Genomic DNA, 18,724 nt, shown 5'->3' on the forward strand with positions numbered 1-18,724 from the left:
TATAGTAGACACAAACACAATGCATATAAATCTTCCTGTGAGCACTGGGCATCTGAAAATCAGGGCACCACAAAAGCATCCTTGGCTATCTTAGGATACAAATAAGTTTCTCTTCAGCTGTAGTGCGCTACCCATTCTTATGTGTTCCAATGCTGCCATTTCTCAAACATTATTTTTTAACCACATTTTAGCACAATCACCATTGCTGCACTATTTAGCATGTCGTTAACAGACTGTGACCACAAAAGTCAAACAAATCCTTAACAGAAATGCAGAATCAAGCAGGGAGGATATTTAAAATATTTTCAAAGAGTTGAAAACAACAAAGCAAAATCCACTTGAAGCAGTGAAAGAAGAAATTATAAGTTTTGCTGGGGTGCTACAGACTGGTAAACAGTCAGAAAAATTATTTAATGTGTAATGTGAATCTAGGGGATGTGAGCTGGGAACCATTCATTTGGAGAACATGGAACTGGAATTCTATCACTGATAGAGAAAGAATTAAGTCCCATGATCGTTTATCTGATCATTAAGAAACCTCTGTGCAATGGGATATGAACCTAGTCTCAACTTTCTCCAGTTAGAATTATACAATTATTTATTTAGTAAATCTTTTTTTTAGCCCTTTGATGTTTAATTAAGTAATCAATGACACTGACATTTTAATCTAAATTTAGAAACAATCTGTAACTATTTTGTATTTTATGTTACAAATGTATCTAAAATAACTTGCCACATAGAGTAAGAGACTGCCCTTGGATTTTAGTTTTAAATGTTTGAGATTGATTTAGTCCTGTGATTTTAGTTGGAAGAACTAAGATAATCTTACTAAGCCTCTTAATAATACAAGAATATTGAAGAGAACCAAACCCTCATTATATCTATAATTTAATTATTTCAGTTATTGAAGTACTTGGGGAAGTTTGTTAGACAATGAGGTACCTATAGAGAAAACAGGATATATTAAGTTTAAAATGAAGTTTAGTATGTTTAATTTTATTTTAAGCCCTTTAAAAGTGATCGTTGTACAACTCGATTTATAAATTGGCCTTGAGAACTTAGGGAAGAAATAAGTTTTTGAATTTGTAACTTTATTTTTAAAAAGGAGACTCTCAATAATGGTTTTTGTGCACAAAAGTCACCATCAAGGGTATCAAAAAACTGAAAACAAGAGCCAAACACCTCATTGATACAATATAATCCTAACTGCCATACCTGTTGGGAAAAAAAAATCAATAACAGCATATTAAAAAGATAAGAAGACTTTTTTTTTACTCTCTTGATGATCATTGGAAACATTTGCAAGAAAAATCTCAAAACTTAAGATCACGTCTGATGAATTTCTTAGTACCCAAGAAATGTTTGTTAAATAAACAGCAATCATTAGAAATAACTGTTAAATGAGGCTGATGCAAAATAAATGAACATGAATTAAACTACAAAACCCAAACTATTTCCGGGTTATTCCCAAAGGTTGGTAGATTTGTTTTGTACTTATACCAATATATAAGTATACTTGATAATGATGCTAATGAAATTCAAGCACTGAAAATTCTTCAATCAAACTGATTCACTGGACAATCAAATATACTAAAGGTGGTACATTACCAAACCACAATGTAATTTAATTAATATAGAAATCAATATGAAACAGATAAAAAGCCCTGAAATATTTGGAAATTATATACTACACTTTTAAATAACCCACAGTTCAAGGAAGAAATCACAAGGGAAATTAGAAAATAAATAATAAAAGTACAGCATATCAAAATTTGTGCACAGTTATAGCGTTAAATGCCTATATGAGAAAGGTAAAAAGATTTAAATCAATCTAAGCTTCTACTTTAAGAAGCTAAAAAAAGATAAGCAAATTAAACCCAATTAAGTAGACAAAGAAAATATTAAAGATAAAAGTAGCAATCAACGGTAATACAGTATACCATTAAGAAAAATAAAGGCAAGCTACAGACTGAGAAAATATTCATTATATATATATATACATATCTATATACAAATTTGTATCTAGAATATATATAAAGAATTCCTATAACACAATAGTAAAAGACAAGTAACCAAATTTAAAGAATGAGCAAAAAATATCACAAATAATGTCTGGCTGATTGGAAATGTAAATTGAAACCAAGAGATGCTGCCACAATCTCCTAGAATGTCTACAATGAAAACAATAGATAAAACCAAATGTCCGCAAAAATGTGGGAACAACTGGAATTCCCATACACTGCTGGTAGGAATGTAAACCTTTGGCAAAAGGTCTGGCAATTTATTATAAAGTTATATGTATACCTACTCTCTGACTCAGCAATTCCACTCTTAGGTAGATAAACTTAATGAAAATATACATCTACAAAGGGAGTTATACAAGAATGTGCATATGAGCTTTATTCACAACAGCTAAATACTAAAAACCATTCAAGTGTCCACCAATAGGAGAATGGATAAAGAAATTGTGGTATACTCACACAATGGAAAACTACTCAGCAATAAAAAGAAACAAACTTTGATACACGCAACAACATGGATAAATCACATAGACATATGCTTAGCTGAACACAAGAGTATATATTGATTCCATTTACATTGCTGGTGACAAATACAAGAACAGTTGGGGGAGGTGGACTGATTGGGAAGGGAAATAAAGAAACTTGATGGGTAGATGTTAATGTTCTATACCATAATAAGGGTGTGAGTTACATGAATGCACTTAAACTGTACAGATAAAATCGGTCCATTTCAATCTATGTAAATTTTACATTAAGAAAGCCTTATGGGCTTCCCTGGTGGCGCAGTGGTTGAGAGTCCGCCTGCCGATGCAGGGGACACGGGTTCGTGCCCCGGTCTGGGAAGATCCCACATGCAGCGGCGCGACTAGGCCCGTGAGCCATGGCCGCTGAGCCTGCGCGTCTGGAGCCTGCGCTCCGCAACGGGAGAGGCCACAACAGTGAGAGGCCCGCGTACCGCCAAAAAAAAAAAAAAAAAAAATTGAGTGAGGGTAGGGAGTGGTCTGAGGTACAGATAAAACAAGAATGGCAGTTATAGCGCTAATAATTGAAGCTGGATGATGGGTACATGGGGGTTCATTATAGAAACCTATTTATTTTGTATGTGTTTGAATTCTTGCATAACAAAAAGCTTAAAAAAAAAGGAAATGGACTAATTTCTGAGTCTTTTTAAATTAAAAACAGGACAATCTTATTTACTATCCCAATTAAAATAGGCAATCACCTAAATATGGCTATTTTATATGTTAACAATATTCTAATAAGAAATTTAATTGGACTGTTAAATTTAAGTGGGGCAATCTGTGACTCCCCATGCTATTTTGGGGCTTTCAACCAATAACTTTTTCATATATAAATTTATGAAATATAGCTTTGGTATTTTTTTTAATATACAAGCATACAAAACACTTTTATTCGTATTAAATTTCTTAGTGATTAAAAGAAAAAGTTATTCAGGGAAGTTTACTAGTTTCTACAAATATGGCCTAATCTCTTATAGCCAAAAGTATTTCTTTAAATCTGATTTTTTCCATTGGAATTAATTTGTGGGAAAAAAAGTCCACTGAATATGTAAAAATATTTTTAGATACAGTGTACAACAACAGGATCTCTTTAACTTCTATTTCTACTCTACTCAGTTTCACTAATTGAACTTTTCATTGTAACAGTTATGTTTAAAGTAGGAAGTGTAAAACACATTCCCAGTGAAGCTCTTCTGCTATTAAGTGGAAAAGCTTCATCTTAGTTATTATTTCCATGCCTTTGACCTAAACATGCTGTTATGTGAAAAATTCCCCTCCTGGGTTTTCAAGTTCCCTCACCACAATCAATAACCAGCTAATTTTAATACTCTTCAACCAACTATTATTCATTCAGATGGTATATAAGTTTTGCTGTTAAAAAAAAAAAGTTATCCCATGCCAATTTCAGATTGATTATTTGCATTAATGGAGAATAGCAGTAAAAAATTTAAAGCCTTGCGATAATATTGATACATAATGGCTTTCATGTGTACAGATTTATATTATTAGTATAGTGCCTAGCATAGAACTGAAACAAATAATAGGTGTCTAAAAACTATCTATCGATTCATTGGTTGTAGTTAAGAAGAATTAGCTTTAAAGTGTGTTAGACTATAGAAGGGAGAATTACACTTATTTGAATAAAACCAACCCCCCACACTCCCCATCCCACAGCAGCAGCTTCAGATCTTCTACCAAGAAAATTAGCAAGTTAGTAGGATTTGGGGCTAAGAGAGACCCCAGAAATCAAAGTTTAACCCCTTTATTTCACAGATGAGGAAAATGAGTCTCAGAAAAGTTAAAGTGGGTTGATTAGGGGTACTGAATAGCAGAATCAGGATTAAAATGAAAATACGTCTCTTGATTCCTACTCTATAGTTCATCCCTTACCACCAATTTCTTAGTGTCTGAAACATAACTCAAAAATATGGTTTTCGTTTATATATTATGTGTAATGTTTACTAACTCATATACTATTTCAGAATTCTAGTTAATTCTGTTCTACTCATTTGTATGACTGTATACAACCACTCATTATATCAGCACTGCCTTCAGATGATTACTTCTAGTTTCAGCTGCAATATCTCTAGCCTCCAGCAGGGGGAGGATTTATCTAAAAAGCCACACCAAAAATCAGACAAACCAATGACAAGAACTAGAACTTTACTCCCAATCCATTCATTTGCTTTAAAGTATCAGTAGCTTGTCACTATGCTAATGAAAGCTTTCCTTTTCCAAATTTTCTGGTTCTTCTGTAATGTAATACAGTCCACGATTTTATAAAATTTGATCTAAATTGTGTATTTGAAGTGGGCTTTAATGGAAAAAACTAATTCGAAACAGGCTCAAGAAATGTATAGAACAAATAAAATCTTGCTTACCATTTTTGCTTCTGACTGTACTGGTTGAGGAGAAGAAGGACCTGGAATTCCCGGAACACTAGGCACCATGGTGACTGGTCGAACAAGCTATGCAGAAGATATTGAAAAATAATTGCTAGAGAATATATTCAAAATGAGATTTGTACTTTTATTTGCACAATGGCTGCTATAATTTACATATTATAATCAATATAATGCATTAACATTTACATGACAATATATTATACATTAATAGAAAATGTATATTAATATTAATATAAATATAATTGGTATAATTATTTGAGACTTCAGAATTAGAAAACTGTATCTCTGTCTGAACCCTTATTGATCTTAATCCTGATTTATCCTTCAAAAGTTGTCAATTGGGGCTTCCCTGGTGGTGCAGTGGTTGAGAGTCCGCCTGCCGATGCAGGGGACACGGGTTCACGCCCCGGTCCGGGAAGATCCCACATGCCGTGGAGCGGCTGGGCCCGTGAGCCATGGCCGCTGAGCCTGCACGTCCGGAGCCTGTGCTCCGCAACGGGAGAGGCCACAACAGTGAGATGCCCGCGTACCGCAAAAAAAAAAAAGAAAAAAAGTTGTCAGTTGTTCTGAGACACTCACTTTCCTAATCTTCAATTTTCATAATTCCTTTTTTTAAATGACTTCTTCTTATAGAAAATAATATTTAAGGTGATGGATTTCTCACAGATCTGTCACCCTTCCATTTTGAATGTGAAAGGAAAGAATGTTAAAACTTGTATAACTAGGCATAGAAAGTAATTTCAACAATGAACTTTGCTTTTCTAAAATATATACATATAAAATTTCTAAAATATACAATGAAAGTTCTTTGATATATTAATATAAAGCATGACAAAGAAGAACCTGATTACCTCTAATAATTCCTCTAATAATAATAATATGTAACAGATTTTTCTGGTTTTTGCCTTTTTTAAAAAACCTAATATCAACACTGAATGATTAATTATTATGTACCTAAAGTATACCTCTTTTTCATTTCAGTTTCTCTCATCACAGTTACATTTAACGGGATAACCATACAATCCCAGATACAGGACAAGGATGTTTCCCCCTTGAAAATATCCTGAGAAAAGAGGAAGTAATCACCTTATATTCGAGTCCTTATAAAATATCTCATTCTGAACAACAAAGTTCTGTTTGAAGACAACATATTATCTTGAAATTATTTCAATCAATGTTAATTTTGGATACTTAGAAAGGTCACTTTGGAAGAACTAGTTAATAAAAAAAAGTAAATATTTAACATTAATTTTAGTATTATTTCTGAGGATATAATCTCACCAAAGTGTTAGATGTTACTGTAAAGAGGCTTTTAAAACTAATTTTTAAAAGCTATACAATAAGTGATTATATTGTACTGATCAGAAACAACAATCTACAAGGTAAAAGAAGAAACTGTCTTTTTATTACATGAATGAATATTAGGACTTGGTGTAAGATTCCCAGGATTACAATAATAGATTAAACACAAGTGTTAATAGATTGTGTTAATAGATTGTGTTAATAGATTAACACAAAAGTGTTATACTGAAACTACTTGGGTGAGGATGAAAACAATGTGTTTTGGAAAATTGTGTGAGATTTCTTAAAAAGTGGTTCTAATGATGAAAACTTGAATGTTGAAGACACATTTGAAGAGTCTGAATAAACTTACGAAATGTGAGAACAGGAAAAAAGGATTATTTCTAACATATTATTCCAAAGAATGTGCTTCTAAATATTCACTATGTTATTAAATATTGTAAGTAGATATTTAACTACTGTCTATGTCTTTCAAAATTTATATATTTAACATGCCCTCAAAAAACTTTTCTTATGCATCTTCTCTTTAGGAAAGTGGGGACTATCTATTGCCCATTCTACTAGACCATTTAGATTTTCACACGCTTGGGACAGCAGAGGAATTTTGTAAACCCAACCTGACCATAATATTTCACAGAGTGCTTTTATAAACAATTTCTATAGTAATCAAAATAACATGGAGTTACCTGATAAGTGTTCCAGTATAAATGTCTTCTTAAAGAATAGAAATCTATGTTAATATTTGAATTCTACAAATCTAGCAAATTGAAATGGGTTGAATATGGAATAAAGTTCTTAATACTAAAAATAAAAGGAAAACAAGATTTTTAGGATGGAAAAATGTTTTCTATCCAATTGTGTTTGCCTTGAAAGGTAAATTCTATCACAATAAATATCAGTGAGTAAATATTGCTCACCACTAAGTATTTTGTTGAATTCAGTTTCATAAACTAATCAAGCAGCCCCCCCTTGGGCTGTATTTTCTGATTACAAAGATCGGTTTTACTATAAAGAAAAAATTTTAATAGTCTAAATTTCAAACTTACTGGGACTGCAGCTGGAACATGCACATTCGAACTTGTAATTGATGCAGGAATAGCAACAGGCATGGTTTGTCCATTAGGAAGATGTAACAGAAGAGGAAATGGGCCTGGTACAGGACTAAGGAAAACAAAAGAAGGGCAATTAGAGAAAAGAAATCCCTATCAATAATCTCTAAAAATACAAGAGTATTTTTACGCCTATTATTATATCATTTAAAAGTAAATTTTCCAGAGAAAGGTAAACACTGTATGATTTCACTTATATGTGGAATCTAAAAAACAGAACAGATGAACAAACATAACAAAACAGAAACGGAGAACAGACAGGTGGTTTCCAGAGGGAAGGGTGTTGGAGAGATGAGAGAAATTAAGAGGTACAAACTTCCAGTTACAAAATAAAGGAGTCACAGGGATGAAATTCAGTGTGAGGAATACAGTCATTAATAATGTTATATCTTTGTACAGTAACAAAGGTGGTCAAAAGGTACAAACTTACAGTTATAAGATAAATAAGTACTAGGGATGTAATGTACAACATGATTAATATAGTTAACACTGTTGTATGTTACATATGAAAGCTGTTACCAGAGTAGATCCTAAGAGTTCTCATCACAAGGAAAAAATATTTTTTTCTCTTATTTTATATCTGTACAAGATGATGGATGTTCACTAAACTTACTGTGGTAATCATTTCATGATGTAAGTCAGATCATTATGCTATACACCTTAAATATATACAGTGCTGTATGTCAATTGCAGTTAACCCTTGAACAAGAGGGTTAGATGCACTGACACTATGCAGAGTCAAAAATCCCAGTGTAGCTTATGGTCAGCCTCTGTATCTGCAGATTCAACCAACTGTGGATTGTGTAGTGTGGTAGTATGTACTTGTTGAAAAATATCTGTGTGTAACTGGACTCACGCAGTTCAAACTGGTATTGTTCAAGGGTCCACTGTATATCTCAATAAAACTGGAAAAAAAAGAAAAAAGAACTGCAGCTCCAGCCCAAGAAAATGCCTATGTGACAGATGGAAACTTGATACCATCTTTCTCATAACATGAATAAAATACCCACAGAAAATTATTCATGGTATATATACACCACTCAAGTAATTAAAAACAAAACAAAAATCTTCCAATCACTGCAAAGCACATCGTAATATTTAATTGTTTTTAATTGCATCTTAAATGCACAATGTACGTAAGCAGTGTAGAGAAAAAGAGGAAAAAAATGGAAAAAGTTATGAATTTACTTAGGACAATCTCCAACATGTTAGTTGAGAAAAATTCTTATCAACTACCTGTAAGAAATGAAAGAAATGTTACCTGGTGATAAAAATAATCTTATGTGTTTTGTGTGAAATAGCATGAAAATAAGAGACCATCTTAAAATCACATTCTATGTTGATTTGTTTTTCAAATTAAGTTTTAGATATTTATTTTCTAATTTATTAGATACTATTTATATTTATTAAAAAGACTACCCAAGCATTTTTTCCGAAAATCAAAGCATGCAAAATACTATTAACACACACACACACACAAAGGCCACAATTAGAATAATTAAATATCTTAGGACAAATCATAACAAGAAAAACTTAACAATTCATATAATTCAATGATTGGCCCAAATCACTTACACGATTGGCCTGTTGGAGGACGGTGCCTGTGTGATTACAGTACTTGAGGTTGGTGAAGGTACTGCCTGCTGAATAATTACACTTGAGTCAGAACTTGTAAGCAGCACATTGGGAACCTGTAATGATGCTGGACGAACGATAGCTGATGTGGGCTGTGCAGTTTGTGTCAATGGTACTTCCTATTTAATAATGAGATAGAGAAAGAATGTAATTTAAAAATGCAAGTCAACAGAATATAACACATTTTTAAAAACAAACATAATACTTAATATACCCCAAAGTATATTAATATTTAAAGTTAATTAAAAGAAAATTGTAGAAGCCACTGTAAAGTTTCAGATGCAATGTTCATATTTTAATTTAAAAACATCTTGAGTGGTTTTTTCAGTACAATTTATTTTACCATCAATCTAGAAATAAGTTAGGCTGGGCAACTTGGCTATATAACTCCATGAGAATTTAAGTTAAAAAACAGAAATACAACTCCATTCTCATGGAAGCATAGAACTTAAAATCCAGAAGGGATTGCCTAGTCCTACTCCATCATTATACTGTATAAAGAAGAAATAGGTCCAGGAGACTGTTTTATAGTTGATACAAATTCAATAATAGAATACTTATAAAATGGTACTATAATAAGGGCCCAAAAATGTTAAAAATTTTTTAATACAAATATTTGCTAATTTCAGGTAACTATCTCTACATTATCAATAATTTCTCAGTATCAAAAGGCCGAGTAATATTGATACCTTGAATGTAAAAATAAATAACTATTGGAGTAACATCTTTCCAAAGTAAAGGAAAACACAGAACCTCATAGATGGTCTTTTCCCCAGTTTTACAGATTAGAAAACAGAGATTATCCAGGACTCTGTAACTAGTTACTGTAAAAATTGGGTCTACTATGTTCTTTGAATTGGCCTTTATACTGCCATTTATTATCAAAATCTTATTAAGCTATACAGGAAGAAAGATAAACTAGTAGTACTGGGACTTCATTTATTTGACAAGTTTGAGAATTTACAACACACCCTCAAGGCCTAGTGGGAAGAGAGACAATAAACAAGTAAAACAAACAAGAAAATTTCAGACTGTAATGTGTTACAGACTAACAGCAAAACATAAGAAATCATGAAAGATCAACTGAGGGAAGGTTGGAGTTGGCTCCTTTGATAGCATAGTGAGGTAAGGTGAGCTTCTTTGCAAAACAGCATTTGAACAGGTACTGAAAAGATAAGGAGGAGAGCATTCTAGGGAAAAGGAAGCAATACCAAGAGCAATGTCTTTGAGGTAGGAAAAAGCTTAGAATACCTGATGAACATCCCAGAGAATGGCATGAGGTGAGGCTGGATGGGTAGGTAAGTCCAGATCAATGAGGACTTATAGAAGGAGTGTGTTACCTTAAATGCAATGGCAAACCATTGAAGGATTTTAAGCAGGGAAGTGACATAATGTATTAAAAATAAAATAGCCTATGGAAAATAGGTTGGAGATGGAAGTAGAAAGTCCAGGTAATTGTTAAAAATTATATTAACATTATTAATATATTAATTATATTAAAATTATTATATTAATATTATTTGTATTTTAACAAATAATAATTGTTAACAATTATTAGAAGGTAATCGTTAACAATCCAAGTAAAAGATGATGATGGATTGGACTAAAGTGGTGACACTGAAGATAAAAGAGATAAATTAAGGATATATTCAGGAAGTAGGTCTAGTAAGATTTGTTACTGGTTTCAGTGTGAAGGAAAAGAGGGAATTAAGTATTCTTTATTCTTGGCCTGAGCAACTAGATGGATGGAAAGAAGTTTTCCCTGTTTTACCGAGACAGGGAAAACTGTGGGAAAAAAAATCAAGGGCTCTAATTTAGACATACTATGTTTAAGATGTCCATTAGACACAGAAAAGGAAATGTCAAGATGGAGCTGGATATGAATATGGAAATCTGGGAAATATCCGGGTTGATATAAATTTGAAAACCACAAAGATGGTTTTTAAAGTTATGAGTCTGGATGAGAGCACTTAAGAAAAAAATTGAGAAAGAAAAGAGAAGGGGGCCCAGAACTTGCTTTTTACAACTTGGAATGACTATGCCATGCCCAGGGGGAACTAATGACTGAGGAATGCAGGAAGAAGAAATACACCTAAAAGAGGCTAAAGCAGCAATCAACAGGAAAAAACTGCTGAGTGTGAAGGGACTGAAATACTTTCTAGGAAAAAGATATTTATATCAAAGATTTAACAGCGTTTCTTATAATTGTGATAATGTGGAAACAACCTTTATGTCCAACAAGAACAAGATAAGTAAATACGTTAAGGTAATGATAAAGTGCAAACATTAAAAATTATGACTTTGGAAAATTTTCTAATGCCATGGGAAAATGTACATTAATGCTGACTGTCTAAAGCATGATATAAAAAAGTAAACTGGGACTTCCCTGGTGGCACAGTGGTTAGGAATCCACCTGCCAATGCAGGGGACACAGGTTCAATCCCTGATCCGGGAAGATCCCTCATGCTGCGGAGCATCTAAGCCCGTGCACAACTACTGAGCCTGCGCTCTAGAGTCTGAGAGCCACAACTATTGAAGCCCGCGCACCACAACTACTGAGCCCACGCACTGTAACTACTGAAGCATGCGCGCCTAGAGCCTGCGCAATGAGAAGCCTGTGCACTGCAATGAAGAGTAGCCTCCGCTCACCACAACTATAGAAAGCCCGCACACAGCAAGGAAGACCCAAAGCAGCCAAAAAAAAAAAAAAAAACCAAGATTCCTCTTTGTATCCTATAACTATTCACTTATATATGTATATTTTTATGTATAAATGCATGCATATATCTAGGAAAAACATTTCAAAATACTAGTAATTCTTATCAGTCAATTATGGGCTAAAAGGTAGTTTTTTTTTTCTTTCTTGTATTTTTCTATATTCTTAAACTTTTTATAATGAGAATGTACCTTTATAACAAGGAAATGAAAAAAACACAAAACACCTAAGGTCAAAGCATTTATTCCTAAGTAAATAGTTACTTTTTCTGCCTTACTTCTAGCTCCTCTGCCATGGCTCTTCTATTCTCCCCAATAATTTTTCTGTGTGTAACAAAAAACGAATTATCTATAAAGGTACAGTCTTCTTTCCCTGAAATTTCTGAGTATTCACAGGCTTTCACATATAATAAGACTATTACAACCTGACACTGATTTATGTATAATTTATTACATTAACATTTTATGTAGATCAAATATTAGACTTAGCTGATTTTTTTTCCACTTAGTTTGTGTTTCTACCATAAATACAAATTTCTAACCTTCTCATCACTGGTAGTAGACTCTGGGTGAGGTAAAGGACTATCCTGGTGAGTTGTTTCTACAACAGAGGGCTCCTCAATTTTGCTTCTTACGATGGGTGTTGCAAGAGGAGATAAATCTAGAGGCATCTAAAACACAAACGTTAAAGAAAATGTTAGGAGTTTAAAAATAGCCAATCAGTATATCTAAAATAAGAGAGCAGGGAGTGAAAACTATGATTACTGTTCTGTCAGAAGCACTGTTTTAATTTCATAGTTAACAACATACTTTTTTAATGTCGTCTTCTGAGGCTTTCTTGAATTCATTCTCAAATGGACTTGCCAACTCATTAAACAAACCCACTTCTTCACAGTTTTTCAAGAACCTTGTTGGTGTTGGGGTCTGATCTGAAATAAATGTCAAGAAGTAAACACATATATTTAAATATCATACAGGACCCTAAAATATAGCTAGTAAATTAACAAATTAGCAGGACTGGTTCAGTCAGCTGTTAATTCTCTTTGGAAAGACCTCTTCCTTTAAAGCAAACAAAATCTGGTTAAGTCTTTGTTGCAGTTTAAGGTATTTCCTCCAACTTTATGAACCATAAAAGTATGAAAAGAAGTACTTCTTGTTCCTTAGTCCACACGTTCTCTCTGAGTGACATAAACACCCGCTACTCAGAGATCAACTACTGTCGTTATCTAACACAAAATTTAAAAAAAATTTACACTATTAAAACTTACAAATGCATAAAATACATGCAATTTGGGGAAAACTAGGACAACAGCATGTATATTTGCTTTAACTTTGCCCTTCCACTAGTGTTCATAATCTATTATGAAAGCAAGCTTAAGATAAAACAGTCTTTAGTAGGTAGATCAAAATACTAGAAGAAAAAGAAGGTTAAAACAAGAGCCCCCCGCAAACGAAAACTAAAACAAAACCCTCCTTTTTAAAGCTAATTTTCTATTTTAAAGCATTTTTCAAGCTTGGTATGAGGGGCTATGTAAGAGTTATATGTCTAACGTTCTAGCTTAATTCCTAGGCAGGAGAGAATTAGTCAAACTCTGCTTTCTGGAAACTTGAAACATTTTAACTACATTTGAATATGTACTCACACTAGGTGCATTAAAACATGTACTGAATGTACATGTGAGCATGTATTAGTTACAGAACAAGTGCCACTTAAGGTCCACGTTGAATTGAAAGAGCAAATTTATGAATTTTGCCTGTTTACTCTTATTATTTTCAAGGCTATTTACTCAGATTGATTAGAGTTCGTAGCACATTCAAATTCTATTCACATTTTATATATTTTAGGGCATCAATTTTATAGGTTATATCAGGGATCAAGCTTTAACTAAATAAAAGTATAAGGATGACTCCTGGTTTAAGATAAAATACTCATAAAACCTTCTGTGAAATTAAAATTCACATACTTCTGTTAACTACTGGGTCCCCAGAGTGGGCATTACTTACTGTTTTATCTTCACCCTCACCTCAACATATTCCCAGAGTATTAATATGTTTACTACATATAAATATATTTAACACTAAAATGACCTACTTGTCATACACATTAGATATAATGTAGGCCTACCTCAGACACTATTAGTATTATCAAAATTACTGAAGGACTTTTATTTTGTCTTCATTTTACCTAATAGTTAGTCTGCAACATATATAACCTCTACCCCAAAAAAGACTTCAAAATGGTATTATAGTAAGGGCCCAGCATACTTGTATCAACCTAGGTCCATCATGACTGAATTAGTAAACTGAACATAAATTTGACTCTTCTGTTCATGCCCAAAGGGTTTGTCTATCTAAGCCCAAGAGAAGGCTATTTTGTATTAAAGGGAGAGAAGTCTTAAAAATAAAATACGTATGGAAAAATCACTTTTATCAGTGATTACTATAATGATCAGGCTTGAAAAGAGAAAAGTCAACACAGGCACAATTGTTTAAACATGCACATGGCTTATGGCTATTGATCATCAAATATATACCATACACATCATGCACTATATTTATACAGTAATGCTAAACTACTCATCTCAATATATATTAGTAAAAAAATGGTCAAGTGCTATGTTTGAGTGTGTTCTACTTTTCTATTGCATTAAATGTAAACAGATAGGAAAGTAAGTTCTAGAAACCAATCTCAAAATATTTTTGAGTTAAATGTTACAGAGAGAGATATGGCTCTAAGGCAAGAAATTCTAGAGAAGCAAAGGCCTTCGTGCCTAGGAGAGTGAAACTTCAGGCTGTTGTTATTTTGTTTGTGTTTTTGGTTCTCTCTCCTAGTATCTGATGTATAGTGTTTTAAAGAAATGCATACCTCACTCTTGTCTACTTCCTTCTACTTACAGAAATGAAGATATGTTGAATGCTACCCTACATTTTTCCTAAACAAATTGTTTTTTGGTAAATTATCAACATTTTTACCTCCAGTTTTTTCAATGCAAAAATCTTGATACCGAATGACAAGAACCGTCTTTTTTCCTCATTATCTCTCCAAACCATTGCATATGACAATTTGATCTCTATGTTGGGTAATAATTTAAAAGTATTAATAATATTCAGTATACAGGTATATAATTCTAGACTTACAAATAGTATAACCTAAGCTTTACAAGAGAAAAAAATTAAGTTAATTTGAATATTTATGTGAATCTGTGGTTATGACACAAGAAGGACTGAAATGTATATAAGTATATTAAATTTTATATAAAACTGTTTTCTTACCACACTACTTATAAAATATACAAAATGCAATGAAATTAAATGTTATGTGTGTGTACATATACAGAGATATGTACATATATATATTTAAATACCAAAAAAGGGGTAGCTGATATAGCATGGAAGGACAATAAACCAATGCATGAATTGGGTTTCTCTTTTTGCATACTGTAAGATAATCATCTGCTTAGGTGATACTGCATGTTCATAGGAGCAACATACAAAAATAAAAGCACTGACTGAATTTTAGCCCCCTTTATTGAGAGTATTTTACTAACACAGATGTTTAGTCCAAAAAGAAACAAACAAAATCCTAATGAACAAGTCTGCTAATTGCTCTTTCTCCAACAGGAAGAGCTTGATCATCATCTAGCTTCGCATAGCATTGTAAAGCAGGTGTAAACAGCTAAAAGAAACATTGACTAAACATCACATTAGTTCAACTATCAGTTAAATGTAAATTTTGGAAATGGTATGAATGTTCCCAGGTTTCTAATTAACTTCCACAAAAAATGACATTAAAATCTACATTTGAAAACCACACAAAAAGAGTGAAATGAATGGTCAGAAGGAAACATAAAAATGTAATGGGTAAAATACATGTTGCCAACATTTATTGTAAATGAAGTCATTGGAATATCACCAGACTATATTATTTACAGAGAATACACAAAAATTGTGCACATTCCAGGTGAAATATGTATATAAGCTATTAATAAAAGCATATACTAACCAGCCACAATGACACTGTCATTACGTGCTGGACCAAATTTCAGTGTCATCTCATGTTTATGTTTATGGACAGCCAAATGATCCTCGTTGGTAAAACGCTGTGGCAAAAAGTTTTAAAATATAGTTAAGATTTTCAATTTGATCAAATAAGTTAAATGATAAGGAAATTCATTTCCACAACATGTAAAACCACCATTAAAAAAGAAATAGCAGTTTGTTAACTATAAAGAACCTACTGTTAGTATAGATAAACATACTAGATCTCAAACAATCATAGAGAAACACATTACCCAAGAACAAGCAATTCTGATGTAATACTAGGTCACATAACTCATTTTAGAGCATTTAAAAACAAAACCTGAGGCAAAGAAACTTTATATAAATTTCATTTGGACACTAAAAATAGACCACTATTAATTTTTGCCATATCATAGTAGAAATATATACTCCATGGTATAATGACTTTTGAAGAAAGCACTGTATTTTACTTAGATTTCAGGTTACTTACCACTTTTAAAACGAAAACTTTCTTATAAAAATATTGCTCCTGGACAAATTAAGAGATGAATCAGGTTCTTTATGTTATCACATAAAAAAAAGAATGCCTCGATTATAATCCAGCAAAGAAATAGTGGCCAGTACAATAATAAAGCAATTAATTACTTTAAAATAAAATTAAGAACTTCCCTGGTGGCACAGTGGTTAAGATTCCGCCTGCCAATGCAGGGGAAACGGGTTCTAGCCCTGGTCCGGGAAGATCCCACATGCCGCAGAGCAACTAAGCCTAAGCCCGTGCGCCGCAACTACTGAGCCTGCGCTCTAGAGCCCAAGAGCCACAACTACTGAAGCCCGCGCACTGCAACTACTGAGCCCACGCGCTGCAACTACTGAAGCACATGCGCCTAGAGCTCATGCTCTGCAATGAGAAGCCCGTGCACCGCAATGAAGAGTAGCCCCTGCTGGCCACAACTAGAGAAAGCCTGCACGCAGCAAGGAAGACCCAACGCAGCCAAAAGTAAATAAATAAATAATTTTTTAAAAGTAAAATAAAATGAAATTAAAATTTTAACTTAGAATAAAGTGATTTTTCATTTTATTATCGCATTCTTATATAAGAAAATGAAGCAAATTTATTTTTAAAACTACACTTAGCGTGGATACATCCTGCCTGCCAAAGGTGACATTTATGATTACAATATAATAAATGCATTGTTTAAATACCTCCTGACTGTGTCTGGACATCAATCTTTATGAAGATGCTTCCTTATCTTTAGTAACATTTATAACTGAAAATAGAGAGCACTTACTTTTCGTTATTTCAGAGCAATAATTATAAAATGCCAAATTAAGAGATCTAAACTCACTCTCTAGTCTATATCCTTACAAATGGGATGTTAAAATTATATATATTTGAACTTGGTTCCTCTGAACCACCAAAAATGGATTCTTTCTCTTTGGTCTCACCACCCCACTATCCAACTCACTACATCCTTTCATGCAACAAATGATAATAGCTTTAGGGTAACCTTAAAACTACGTAAAAGAATGAAATATTTCTTTCCATTATGTTTTTTATTCTAAATATTAAAAGTATGACCTATATCATACTTAGGCCAGCCCACAAGCCCACTGTAAAAGTTAATCCCTCTCATATATACCCCATCTTGCTCTGCACAGTGCCTGGTTATAGCACCTATCAATATGATACTGATATTTTTGTATTTCCTTTTAAGTAGGCTGAGCTCCTACTATTTGAGCTCTCCCAAATTTAGCATATAGTAAGTAGTCAATAAATGCCAATTGAAAGAAAGAACTCCTTACAATTAAAGAATTGAATCTTCAAGCTCAGTCTAAAGGAAAAACAAAAAACCCACCAAACCACAGACTGCTCCTTAAGATGAATTAAGCCTTTAATTTAATTTGGCTGTATAGTGCTCTCATGTAAGTATGCTTACCATTAAGTCTTTAAGTTACTGTACACCAGTGGAAAATTATTATTATATGACCCCTCTTCAAAACCTGCTTGTATTCCCATTGTAGGTGAGTGTCCAGATGCAAACGGTACCTCTACCCCTTGACTTATTCATTTACTCTTCAAACATTTATTGAGTACCAACTATAGGCAATGGGATCATAATCCAGCTCCTCCCCACTCAAGTGCTATTTTCCTATTGCTTCATCATTGTAAGAATCCTTTCCAAATTGGAGAAATAAGGGCTTCCCTGGTGGCGCAGTGGTTAAGAATCCACCTGCCAATGCAGGGGACACAGATTTGAGCCCTGGTCCAGGAAGATTCCCACATGCTGCGGAGCAACTAAACCCGTGCGTCACAACTACTGAGCCTGTGCTCTAGAGCCCGCGAGCCACAACTACTCAGTCCGCGAGCCACAACTACTGAAGCCCAAGTGCCTAGAGGCCGTGCTCTGCATCAGGAGAAGCCCACACGCAGCAATGAAGACCCAACACAGCCAAAAATAAAAAAACAAATTTATTAAAAAAAAAACAAACTGGAGAAATAAGAAATAGTCATCCTTTGATAGACCGAATAACAAAGCTCTTGGAGAATGAACATAGCTATAGCGTTTACTTGTGTTACTTCATTGCTTTTTACTTTACAGTTCTGAATGTCTTACAAGTATCTTTTTTTTTTTTTTTTTTTTTGCTTGAATGTCTTACAGGTATCTTAAAGCAAGGTTCACTTTATGTTCCAAAGAACCTAACAACGTGGCTTTCTCCATTGAGGGCAATCATTAAACATTTGCAAATGAATGCGTTTTGGTAGAGGTCTTAGATTTTAAAACAGCAGTCAGCATAATTAACAGATAGTTATGTGCTAAGAATTTTTTATCCTAACAGTATCCTCTGCTTAGATTCTGGTTTGAACACAAATATCCAAATCAAACAGCAACTACATATAGAATAAATAACATTATGCTTTATACAAAACATGTGAAAACGGCACCGAGATTGATTCTAAGTGAAAAGAAACAGCTAAAAGGATCCTAAAAAACATT

At 33.3% G+C, this 18,724-nt stretch overlaps 1 protein-coding gene across 4 annotated transcripts in view; it reads right to left on the reverse strand.

Moving 5' to 3' along the window:
- Positions 1–18,724, reverse strand: part of ATF2 (activating transcription factor 2) — an 87,950-nt gene that overhangs the window by 27,387 nt on the left and 41,839 nt on the right. For 3 of the 4 annotated variants that reach the window (XM_079923657.1, XM_079923658.1, XM_079923659.1), the window contains exons 5-10: positions 15,712–15,808; positions 12,519–12,637; positions 12,251–12,379; positions 8,934–9,112; positions 7,296–7,410; positions 4,924–5,010 (exon numbers count right to left, since the gene is read on the reverse strand). In XM_079923657.1, coding sequence (XP_079779783.1) covers positions 4,924–5,010; positions 7,296–7,410; positions 8,934–9,112; positions 12,251–12,379; positions 12,519–12,637; positions 15,712–15,808 — 726 coding nt within the window. The remainder of the gene's footprint in view (positions 1–4,923; positions 5,011–7,295; positions 7,411–8,933; positions 9,113–12,250; positions 12,380–12,518; positions 12,638–15,711; positions 15,809–18,724) is intronic. The other variant, XM_079923660.1, reaches the window with a different exon arrangement.

This window comes from Stenella coeruleoalba (genome assembly GCF_951394435.1).
Source record: "Stenella coeruleoalba genome assembly, chromosome: 6".
Taxonomy (NCBI): Eukaryota; Metazoa; Chordata; class Mammalia; order Artiodactyla; family Delphinidae; genus Stenella; species Stenella coeruleoalba.